This window comes from Brugia malayi, assembly GCF_000002995.4.
Source record: "Brugia malayi strain FR3 genome assembly, contig: Bm_192, whole genome shotgun sequence".
In the NCBI taxonomy this organism is placed as follows: domain Eukaryota; kingdom Metazoa; phylum Nematoda; class Chromadorea; order Rhabditida; family Onchocercidae; genus Brugia; species Brugia malayi.
The window spans coordinates 2,780-15,123 of NW_025062404.1; the positions used below are offsets into that span (position 1 = coordinate 2,780).

At 29.6% G+C, this 12,344-nt stretch overlaps 3 protein-coding genes across 3 annotated transcripts; all 3 read left to right on the top strand.

The window, feature by feature from the left end:
* Positions 1–734: 734 nt before the first annotated feature.
* Positions 735–2,059, top strand: Bm17271 (Uncharacterized protein; the record flags this gene model as incomplete). Its single annotated transcript, XM_043083071.1, has 3 exons — positions 735–833; positions 937–1,006; positions 1,938–2,059. 3 exons carry the CDS (start codon positions 735–737, stop codon positions 2,057–2,059), a joined length of 291 nt encoding a protein of 96 aa, XP_042939005.1.
* Positions 2,060–4,051: 1,992 nt separating this feature from the next.
* Positions 4,052–4,864, top strand: Bm585 (Uncharacterized protein; the record flags this gene model as incomplete). The annotated part of the gene is made up of 2 exons (XM_043083072.1): positions 4,052–4,060; positions 4,394–4,864. The coding sequence occupies 2 exons, from the start codon at positions 4,052–4,054 to the stop codon at positions 4,862–4,864; spliced, it is 480 nt and encodes a 159-aa protein (XP_042939006.1).
* Positions 4,865–4,971: 107 nt separating this feature from the next.
* On the top strand, positions 4,972–5,636 carry Bm17272 (Uncharacterized protein; the record flags this gene model as incomplete). The annotated part of the gene is made up of 2 exons (XM_043083073.1): positions 4,972–5,170; positions 5,518–5,636. The coding sequence occupies 2 exons, from the start codon at positions 4,972–4,974 to the stop codon at positions 5,634–5,636; spliced, it is 318 nt and encodes a 105-aa protein (XP_042939007.1).
* Between the last annotated feature and the right edge of the window lie 6,708 nt (positions 5,637–12,344).

Below are 12,344 nucleotides of genomic sequence, written 5' to 3' on the forward strand. Positions count from 1 at the left end.
TATTGCATGACATGGCAATCTTATCATCATCAAAATGCTAGAACTCGAGCTATATTCCTTAATAATGACAATAATAGTAGCAACACTTTTTTATCATTACTATGGGAAACGTAAAAATAGACTATGATGTATTTCACAAATGCAGTAACCAAAAAGGAACGTCAAAAGCGGCAAATTGAAAACCAACATATTTGGGAACTAATCGGATATTTACGAAACTTGATAATACCGTTGCTAGCATGATAACAACTATCGGCAATTTATGAATTAAAACGATATAAATGTGTTTGTTCATTTTTCAACTAATCATTAATGAATTTTAAAACATATACTATTATCGCCAACAATTTGAGTTCAAATGTCACTGAGACTAAGGCAATATGATCAGTTGTCACAAAATGAATATGGAGATAGAATGAACAAACATTATTTACATGCAAAGGATAGAAAAGTAAGTTTCAGAAATTTCTTTAAAGAGAATAAATCACTGAAATGTATGTTTTACCTCCAGTTTCATTTTCATTTCTAGTTATATCGCAACAAAATTAAACTGCTTGAAATATGTTGGAGAAACTATTCAAATGATCAACAAACAAGCTGATAACGGCAGCATGTTTGTATTAAATCAACTTATTTTTAGCTCCACAAAAATTTCAAATGATTAACAAATGATAAAGAATTAATAAAAGAGTAATTTGTGCAGAATATGGATTTTCATGTTAATTATTTATTGGATGCTAATACCCGTATTCATTTGGGTTGCAATTATTTTGTTTATGTGGAAAAATCTTCGATTGCATTGGCGTAAAATTATCGCACCAATGGCAACTGCGGTAAGACATCAATATAGCAATAGCAATACAAGATAGCATTACAATAAAACATTGTAGTTTATTTTGTGATAATTAAAGCATCGGAAGCAAAAGAAGATTTCAGAAGCATTGCGAAGCAAGCGGTAATCTATTAAATGTGGAAAACGAAATTATGACAATGCCAACATGGGACGGTTAGCTGTTTCTTTTTTTGTAGGAAGCCATGAAATATTTTGTTAAAGTTATAACAAAAAACTAGTGTTAATGGAAAATGATAATCTGACCCTATATTTTGCTAGTTACAGTTTTGTTTTAATTAAGATTACTTCGCGTTTTAATCATTCTCATCTATTTCCATCCCAGTTAAAGTATTTTGCGACCATTGGCCATGAAACTTCATGTGTTCAATGGAAATTAGGATATGAAATTAGATTTAGTCCTTTTTTTCTGCATGGACCATTCGCTTCATTATTTCTTCGCCACAACATTTATGTTTCAAAACATGTATTAAGACTAATTTTCAGAATTTACGTCTTTCTCAGATTTTTTCTTACTTATCCTGCATTTGTTGTTCAAATTTTAAAATGACTTCTAGTGTTTGGTATACTTTTCACCTTTATCGAATATTACTTTTTATGGAACTTCTTACAAAAAGAAACGTGAAATAAAAACTGTTAAGTATTTTAAAATTCAATGTTAATTTCATGCACAAATGTCAGAAATATCATACTTCTAATAATGCTATTTTCAATCCTTTTATGTTTTATACAGCATAATTAGTTTGCAAAATTTACGTTATCCAAAATAGTCTAAGTGACGCCAATAGTTAATTTCAGAATTCGTTTTGCATGATCATTTCAATAATACATGTTTTGAACGATACTTGAGCAAAGATAAACTATCTCTGTATAACAAAAATGATCATTAAAATCATTATCAAAAATGAGTATAATAGTGAGTGTAGATCCAATAATCACACAAATTAAAGAATATAGTTGGATAGCTTGAATGAAACAAAAACTAAATTGATTCATTTTAGTTCGTTTTATATTTTCAAAATTACATTTACACTTTCAAAAAAAAAAAATCATTTTATAATGAATGAATAATTATGCTTTCATTAAGGTATCCTGGAAGCTCGCTTCGAGCAGACAACACAATCAGTGCATGATGAAATTAAATGGTTTCCTGAAGAGGATACGGCTGAAATGCGGAATCAGGGAGAAAAGAAAACGAATACGGAGTAGTGAAAGAGTAATATGTATGCATGTATAATTTAACGTTTTCACAATTTGTCAATTTGATGTCAACAAAAGTTTCTGATAAAGATTTTCCGAAATACTGAACAACATGAAAGCGGAAACATGATGAACCATTTAGTTGCACATATAAATACAAATAGAGTCTACAAAGATATTTTGTCACAAATCTACTGGATTTATTCTTCTTCGACTAATCAAATTTATCATGATGAATCGGTATAAATCAAAGAATAAACAATGATAAGTATAACTGAGTATTGTGATGATAATAATCACTTGGATAAACGTTATAAAGAGAACATATTTGCTGTGTGCTAATTGATTTATGGATTATTTCAGTAACTGATTGATAAGAAAAACTCATTGTTTTATAGAAAATTAGGAATCTAAAAATTTTCAAGCAATGTTCCGATATGTTTATTGAAAGGTATTATGTAAAAATTAAAGCAGCATTCCGGAACTTTTACATAAATTTGCAAAATGAAGCTAATTAAAACCGGCAATCCATGTCAAATATTTTCACTTCAGCGAAGAATACAACTTCTTTTAGCTATTCATTTCAGATTTTAAAATCGAAGCACACAAATCAATCAGCCTATAATATACCATTTCTTGTTAGCTTAAGTGAATGTTAACAGGTTACCGATCACAGACTCCTAAAATATTCCAAGTGATAAAAATTTTTTGACCTTTTTATGAATATTTAAAAAAAAAAAACAAATGGGAACAAAAAGTTTGATTTGCTTTGCAATATGAACTGAAATTATCCATTAATTTTAAATGAACGAAACAATTCGAACTTTTCCAACCGGTCTGTGGGAGATCATGGAAAAAAGTGAATATCGATACATATCCTCATTTACTTATATCATTCTGTAAAATCATATATTAGAATTACATAAGAATCTTAACATTATAAATATTTGAACTTTTCAATTATTTTTGCAATGGTTTTATGTAATTATTTCTTGGTTATTTCACAGCAAAAAAAAGACTAATATTTTTAATTTATAAATTATTGATTCTCGCTTGAATGATTTCTATAAGATTAATTGAAAGATAGTTGAATGATAATAAAATAACTGATCAAGGATGATATCATTGTAATCATTATTTCTAAATGATTAGCAACAATGGTTTGATAAATGTTCGAATGACAGACAGTTAGATATTAGCAGAGTTTTGTTGTACAATTTTGATTCTAATGGAAAGAACTACTTTTTTCTGTCCATTTGAAGATGTTTACATTTCATATCTTTTGATTTCTCTTATATTAAAGAAAATTCACCAATTGAATGCAAATGCGAAGCCTCATTGATGTAGCTGCATTAAACAATGCCCGCTTTCCTGAAGCTTTGGATGAGTAGTGCTATTTTGGAAAGCAATGCTTACAATTCAATTCAATTATTCCAAATAAATGCAAAGTAAAACAATTCTTATATAAATGTCATCAAATCTTTCAGTGCAGGACGTTCGGCTCGATAACAATTCCGGTGCATTTCAGTCACACTGCAAATTATAAGCCATCTGCTTCTTCGTCGTCGCTACTAGATATTAGAAAAGAAAAACTGGAAGTTATAATCCTTCATTTCAAATGTTGCGCGAAAAATAGTTTACTTGTGAATGGCAGAAGGTTTATTTTACCGGTACGGAATGTAGGACAGGAATTTTCTTATCATACTTGAAGAACGAGGATTACATCAATGCGTTCTGAATGAAGTACATTAGACACAGTAGTGAATGCTGGAACTGTTAGTGTTATGTGCAAAAAATTCGTGTACGGAATTTGAATGGTTGATAATCTGCGCTTAATCATCGCTTGCCTGATTAAGTAAATAAATTTCATGAAGCATCCGCTTGGTGATATCATTCATAAACAACTCCTTTTGTATTTAATTTCAATCCGATTGATCAAATTAAACGATGATCGCAAAAAAAAGATCTGCTTTTGTCTTCACCGCTATTTTGTTGTTCAACATGATAATGGTAACAATTTTATTCTAAATTTTATCAGCCAGAATAATCGTTTTTAACAAATAAAAGGACTGAAATTGATCAGATAGAAGTACTGTGCGAATAAAATGATCATTTTTTATTGATTTGTCAATAAAAAGTCCAATTGATCGATTGATTTTTTCCTCCATGTTGAATTTACTGTTTTATATTTCTTTCATAATCAAACCAAAAAAAAAAATTTTTTTAGTAATAAACATCATTGATGCCTGTTAATGAACTGTGGAAATTTTATCAATTTTATTTTATTTCCCATCTTCCATTATTTTTACCAACTTCATCATATTTAACAGCACATTATTATAGCCGACTTCAGCATCATCCCCTACGACATCAAAATCAACAACATCAGTAACAACTTCAACAGCGTCCTCTACGACATCAAAATCAACAACATCAGTAACAACTTCAACAGCGTCCTCTACGACATCACAATCAACAACATCAATAACAACTTCAACAGCGTCCTCTACGACATCAAAATCAACAACATCAGTAACAACTTCAACAGCGTCCTCTACGACATCACAATCAACAACATCAGTAACAACTTCAACAGCGTCCTCTACGACATCAAAATCAACAACATCAGTAACAACTTCAACAGCGTCCTCTACGACATCACAATCAACAACATCAATAACAACTTCAACAGCGTCCTCTACGACATCACAATCAACAACATCAATAACAACTTCAACAGCGTTCTCTACGATCAAAATCAAACATCAGTACAAACAGCGTCCTCTACGACATCACAATCAACAACATCAGTAACAACTTCAACAGCGTCCTCTACGACATCAAAATCAACAACATCAGTAACAACTTCAACAGCGTCCTCTACGACATCACAATCAACAACAACTGCAACTACTGTAAAAATGCCCTCTACGACATCAACAACTCTAACAACTTCAAAACGTGTCACTCTTATTTCTACAGCACCACGAACGATGCTTACAGAACCTCCTTTAAGAGATGTATTAATTTCAACGATCTTGCCTTCCTTAACGGTAGCTCCAGTTCCTAAATTAGAAGCACAAAATTGGTGGTACTGGTGGTGTTGGTGGTATCCATCAAGTACTGCTTGTTTTTGGGGCGTGTGGAGTTTGAATTACATGTATTCTTGGTACATGTAGTTTTTAGAATCCCAAAAGCAATAGATCAGTTGAGAAATGCTTCAGAAAGCTATTTATGGCCTTTTAGTGTCATTCTAATGATTGTTATGATTTTGATCAATAAATGTCAGTTATCAGAATTGATAGTAAGGAACGTACTTCCATTGATGTTCCCGTTAATTGATATTTATATTACAATTGAAGATCGCTTCAGTTTTTGATTTCATTCATTTTTTTTATCTAGGTTTTTTTTTTTTTTAACTTTTCGAAGTTTATGAAATTGATTTTGATTAATAAATGCTGATGCAGTGATGACAGCAAATATCTTATTTTCAAGATTCAAATATTTTATTCCCAAAGTTGAAGATTTTGACGCAAATATTCGATGCAATCCGAATGCTTTGGAGTCACTGCATAGCTTATGGTAATTTATCAAATTAAATTATCATTTTAAATAAATCACAAATAAAACATTCCTTCCTTCCGTTCCACAATCAATAGATCATATGAAATACTGGAAATTTTGCAACTGAAAAGCTACCAAAACGTAATTTGATTTTTTTATTTTATTGATTTCTGTTTGGTCACATCGAAAGAAGTGATGAATGCTGTTATTTATTCTCAAGCTTGCACAATTCTTCCCAAGATTGTCTAGTGAAAGTTGCAAAAAGCTCTCTATATGCTTACCTTTGACGATGATTTTTTCTGATATTCAGGAAGAAAAGGAATAAAATAAGTATGGAAGTAGCAGCGAATAAAATCTGAAAGAGAACGCATTGAAAGTAAAACTTTTTTTTTGCTTTTTTGCGCAAGAAGTGATAAATTAATGTTTCAATTTTTAACTAACTTTTTAATCAAAACTTAATTTTACATATCAACTCTTTGTTATCTGTAACTCAAAATCATGCAATTCAGAAAAGCTTACTGTCGAGAAACGTAAACGTAATGTGTACCACCAAGCAGCAGCAATAAAGTTGTCTTCTTCGTCCCCACTGATGAAAATCGCAAGTTTTTGGGTTGTTTGAAAAGAATTTGAAGAGCAAATTGCATGAAGTACAGCACAAGCAAATTGTGCTATTCGATACTGAAAGCGACAAATAGAAATTGTTTTATAACAAGAAATTCCTTTCAACAGTAGTGGGATAAGGAAATTAGATACTGCTGGTCCTGCCGATATTCTTGAAATTAGGTCGAAAAATTCAGCTGCTTTTTTTTCTCACTTTATTATATGCATCAAATTTACCTTGGAAGGCACATAATAAAGATTATCGATGTTGAATGTAGATGAGTAGCTAATGTAGGAAGCAATCGTGCCAAAGTTGATACTTTTCTCAAAGATAGAAGCTTGTGTTTTAATTTTTTTTTTTTTTTTTCATGGTATATTGTGTTATCCATATATACCATGTAATGATGAATCTCGGAATTTCAACGAAACAGAAAAGAATTTAAGGAAAGAAACGTATGTTTGTTTGATAAGTGAAAGTATGTCGGATTTACCATAATCGTGAAATATGTATGGGTTAGACGCTGATATCGATATGAAAAGTGAGTAATTGATGCAAACGATAGAAAAAACGATAAGGATATTGCGATGTACTTGAGAAGACTTTGTGATGGAGCAATCAGTATCGTCTGAAAAAAGTATCGGAAGGATATGGAGAAGCAGCGAAAACTTTTTAGAGTGAAATTTGTTGAAGTTGTATTAATTGCTTGTATCTGGCTGAATATCTGACCATTGCTTCTACAATTTGGGCAGCGATGGCAGGACTGAGACCTAGTCATTCTAGAATTTTTTAAAGTTATTTTAACAAATAGATACTAGTATATGATGTGGGGGCAATAAAGAGGTGGATATGAAAACGAGCTCAATAATGTAAAAACTCTTTAAATTTCTAGTTTTTGTTAGTAAAAAAAAAGTGCATGATTTATTTTACGATAACTCTTATGCATAATGAGCTGCTACGGCATGACCTTTTTCGGATATGCGTAAAAAAGTTCGTGAGTGACAATGAAGTCGTAAATTGAACTCGTCAACATTAATTCCATCACTGATAGCACCTAAATTTAGAAATATATCATTTCCAAATCGGAAAAGAACATGTCCTGTCACAAATATAACTTCAATATATTTTAATTCATGTTTTTCAGTGATGCTATTACTGATACTGTTCGACTCAAATATTAAACTCAGCAAATGCTTACCAGAATTAGGCAATTAACTGCAATCATTGTACATGCACTTATTGCATGCATAGATATTATTAATATATTAAGTGATATTATTATTGATACTGTTCGACCCAATAACTACGGCAAAGTGAGACAATTTAGAAATGTTTGTTGTGGTCGTTTATGAAAGCGAGAATGTCTTGTGAGTTGATGGCAGAGTGATAACAATTTGTACTCTCTGCAAACATAAATAGATTTATCATTTGACTTGATAACATTATAACAAATTTCTTGAATGATCTGGAATGTCAGAGTTGTCGGTAAATTAGAAGCAAATTAAGACTTCTATATTCCCATAAATTTTTACACCGCTAGGTTGCCTCGTCTAAATATTTTCTCATCATACAGTTTTTGAGGGAAGAACTCGATTATTATTAATGAAATATTGTTCCAGAAGAAAAAATATTTAAGAAAAATATCATAAACCCAAATAAATCTAAACATTTTATATAGTTTCTCTTGAAATGGAAATGGATAATGGTGATACTATCAAAGATTGATTAATGCTCGGAACAGAAATATGATATGAAAAAATGAAAAAAACTATAAGATATGAAGAATGTGGGTATGTGGTAAAAGCTTAAAAAGCAAATATGTAATTTTTCTGTTGTTTGGACACTTAAAATAACACACCATTGTTACTGCAAAATTTCAACAATGATAATGGTGATACTATCAAAAATTGCAATAAATGCTTTGAAGGCTTATTTGCCTGTTCAGCAGACTGCCAGAAAAAACGAAGTAAATTTATAATGAGTCAAAATAATTTTGTGTTAAAATCAAAAGAAAAATTTGTGATCTAATGACTGATTGACTCAACTAAATAAAATTATTTCAGATTTATACCACCAGTGATAAGCCATTACCCAAAAGATTGACCCTCCAATTGTAACGAAGTTTATATGCCTTGTCCGGGATATTACAGTCTGTTAGCAAAGAACTGCTAGCATTGCTTAATATCGCGAGAATTGCAACTAATTTTATTATCAAGACCTTTCAGTGTGACAAGCAAACTGTTTGATCTTTGTTGTAAACCCAATCTACTTGCCACGTCGAAATACTTAAATCTTCCAGTGTGACACTCACTCTTCTTATAAAGTAATTCCTCTTTACTCACTGTAATTACGTGTTTTGCTGTAAGCCAGTGGTCACAGCAAACACTCACTCACTCAGTTCACTTCAGCAGACGGTGTGCGACAGCGGTGGCAGAGTGACAGTACGATGACACTTACGAACTGACTGACTGACTGACTGACCGACTGTTGGCACTGTTCGGATCGTAAAGAACAGTGAAGCTATTGTTCAATTGGTGACAACAACAAGGACATCCATTATGAACATTTCCCTGTACAGAATGGTCAAAAATGAGCCAAAAATAACATTTGTTAAAAACGATTTCCTTTTATTAAAAAAAAAAAAAAAAAAAAGAAAAAAAATTATTAATTATGAAGTGGAATTAAATAGTTATGAAGCAAGCGTAATATTAACAAAACGAAAAGATTTTCGATATTTACCATTCTCCAAAGATTGTCGCATTTGATTGCAATCCTTTTTAAAATAGTTTCAAATGGATGGGAAAAGAAGGACAACATTTATCATTTAACCAGTACTCCAGATAATTCAACAAAGGAATCTTTTGTGAGAAATTTCAATAAAGTAGGAACAACTAATAACAAAGTAGGAGATTGTGCAGTTCAGTGTATTTAAAATCTGTAGAAATCAATCATAGTTTGTTCAATCGCAGCTGAAAATGCTGATGTTTTTTATTCTCTACAGTCTGTATCTTTAGGTTTGATAGACTGGGATTCTTCGTTATGAAAAATGGGGCGAAATGGATTTAGTCAGTGTTCTCTTAAAAGATTTAAATAATTCTTAAGTCAATTGTACTAATAATGATAGAATATCTTATTAAATTAATTTTAGTCTAACGTCAAATCATGAAATACGTTGTATGAAATATGTATATGCATGCTTAGTAAATGCACTGCAGCATGATAATATATTCGTATCGTTGAAATTCAAAAAAAAAAAGGATCCACAAAGTTTCGTTTCGAATTGTCATCATTTATAGTAATGAATGAATTATTTCCATCAAATGGCGATCACTTGAAAAGGTAATGTCCACTCGTGCTGATTTAGCAGCAGTACCTAATATATGCATCTAAATTTCTGCTGCATGGTACCGAAAAAAAAAAAAAAAAGAAACTCAGAAAATCAAGACCGCACTAATGAATGTGATTTTATCTCTTATATAAAAATTAGCTTAATTGAGTTGAATTAATTTCCCTCCTAAAATCCAGTGAGAATGATTTTGGTACTTTTTATGGTTCATTGCTATTCAGAACTGATGTTACTAATAATATATCAGAATTGTTCCACAGTTATATGCAAATAGACTCAATTTGAAATTTATTCGTTTTTTTTCATTTCACTTTTTTTATATTACTATTGAAAACAGAAACAGGCGAAATTGAAACAAGCGACCTTCCATAAAACTAACTGATATATTGAGAATCGGTAAGAAACAAAGCAAAGACACTTCAGACAAAGATTATAATGCTATGAAAACTTTTTTAATACTTCGCAACAAATCATCACGTAAACTGAAGTAAAGGATGATTTCACAGGATCAATATCAACATACATGATTTTGAATGCATTAAATATTGGCCTTATTTGAATAAATTTTATCTTTTTTATTGCAATGATTTTTTTTTTTTTAATTTCCAAGTAAAATTTGACGAGAAACTTCTCTAAATGATACATATATTTATGTACTATCAAAAAATTGGTTGAAAATTGTCTCTTCCCATGAGGTGCACTTTTAAAGGAAACTTAATTGAAAGGTCGACCAATTTGATGTTATCATTGTGAGTGATTATTGAAAACTAACAGTAATCTACATAAAATTTCAAAAGATAGAGATTTATAACTTAGAGTATTCCACTTTCACGTTTATGTTATATCTTCTTACTCTAAATTATCCCTCTATATGAAATATGCGCAGTACTTAACATTGGAAGAGATAAAAGGTTCAGTGCAGGATTTATATTTTCAGTTGAAAATAAAGTCTGTAATAAAATATATATTTTGGGTTAGAAATATTTTTCAAAACGAATTTGATAGCAGTACTGCTACAGTCAGTAACAAACATATTGCTAATACTATTCTTTGTATGATGATTGAGTCTGATTTTAATAGGAATCATTTGAAAAAATTCATGAATTAGTGCAAAACATAAATCTAACAGTCTAAGGTGAATTATGCTAATAATTAAAATTCGCAATAAAATTACTGTGTGTAATTAGCGAATGCATTCAAAAGCCATTTGAACTTAGAAGATGTTACAATAGTACTATAATAGAGAGAAACTGACAGAATATGCAATATCATCTACAAATATTTGAGCAGAAGATCTCATGCTTTGTTAGTATTAAATATAACACAGTTGTACCAATATCTGACGAGCAGTTCTTTTCACTATTCGCATGAAATATCTTATCGATAATGCCAATGGATACTCGGAAATTATATGCTTGAGAAAATAAACAGGTGTTTACCTACCTGCATTATCGATTTGGTCAAGGATTTCGTTTATTTTTATTGTTTTTTTATCTTTTTTTTTATTTTCTTTTATTTTTTATATTCTCGACGATATTTGTGCTTAAATATAGATAAATGTGAGAATTTATTATTGTTGTGTATTTTTATTGGTGCATTTTTTTTATGTTTCCAATTTTTTGATTATACTCATAATTGCTTTGTTATAAATGATAGAATTTATGGTAGAGTTTTTTATATTGGTACTGGATTGCATGGAAGTCATGTGTTAATTGGTGTTTTTGTTTTTCTTATTACCAATTTTTTTCGTGTTAAATTGCATAATTTTAATTGATATCATACTCAAGCATATGATATATCTATTGATTATTGGCGTTTTTCAGAATGAATGTGAGGTATTATGTTTTGTTTATTATATGTTTAAGGCTCTTAATTTTTATTTGTAAGATATCTATTTTATTTTGTTATTTTTTAGAGCCTATTTTCAATGATGATTTTTTGTTATTTTTATATTTTTTTTTTTTACTTTATTTATTTTTTTGTTCTCCTTCAATATAATTATTACTAATTGTAGTAATTATTTTCTTAATAATTGCTAAACTAAATACAATTCTTAGAGTATTATAACATTAAAGTTATAATACTCTGATAGAATTGTATTTATTTAATAAACCAACTATTTCATTCTTAACAAATAAACTCTTATAAGTATATATATTATAAAATTACTATATTTGATTTGCAATCTTAAGATTTTTATGCACTAGGGCTTTTTAGTATAATAAGTATATTCGTTTTAAGCTTGGCTGGTTTTAAGCTAATAGCAATTTTAAGTATAATTTTTGTATAACTAATTGTTGATTAGTAGGTTAAAAATTCTTTTAATGTTTTAATGTGGTAGGATAATTTTTAGGTCTGTGAGATTCATATTTTCGAGGTTTTACCATGTTTAAACGATTATTTTAAATTTAGAATTGTATTTATTTAATAGACCAACTACTTAAATTACTAACTAAAGATTATTTTTTTACTATAGTGTATATATTATAAAGTTATTATATTTGATTTGCAATCTTAAGATTTTTATACACTATGGCTTTTTAGTATAATAAGTATATTCGTTTTAAGCGCGGCTGGTTTTAAGCTATTAGAATTTTAAGTATAATTTTTTTTGTATAACTAATTGTTGATTAGTAGGTTAAAGATTCTTAAATATGGTAGGATAATTTTTAAGTCTGTGAGATTCATATTTTCGAGGTTTACCGTATTTAAAGGATTATTTTAAATTTAGAATTTTTGACTCTTAATCAAAAGGTTTATTCTTTAGGTATTTTTATTTTTTTTTT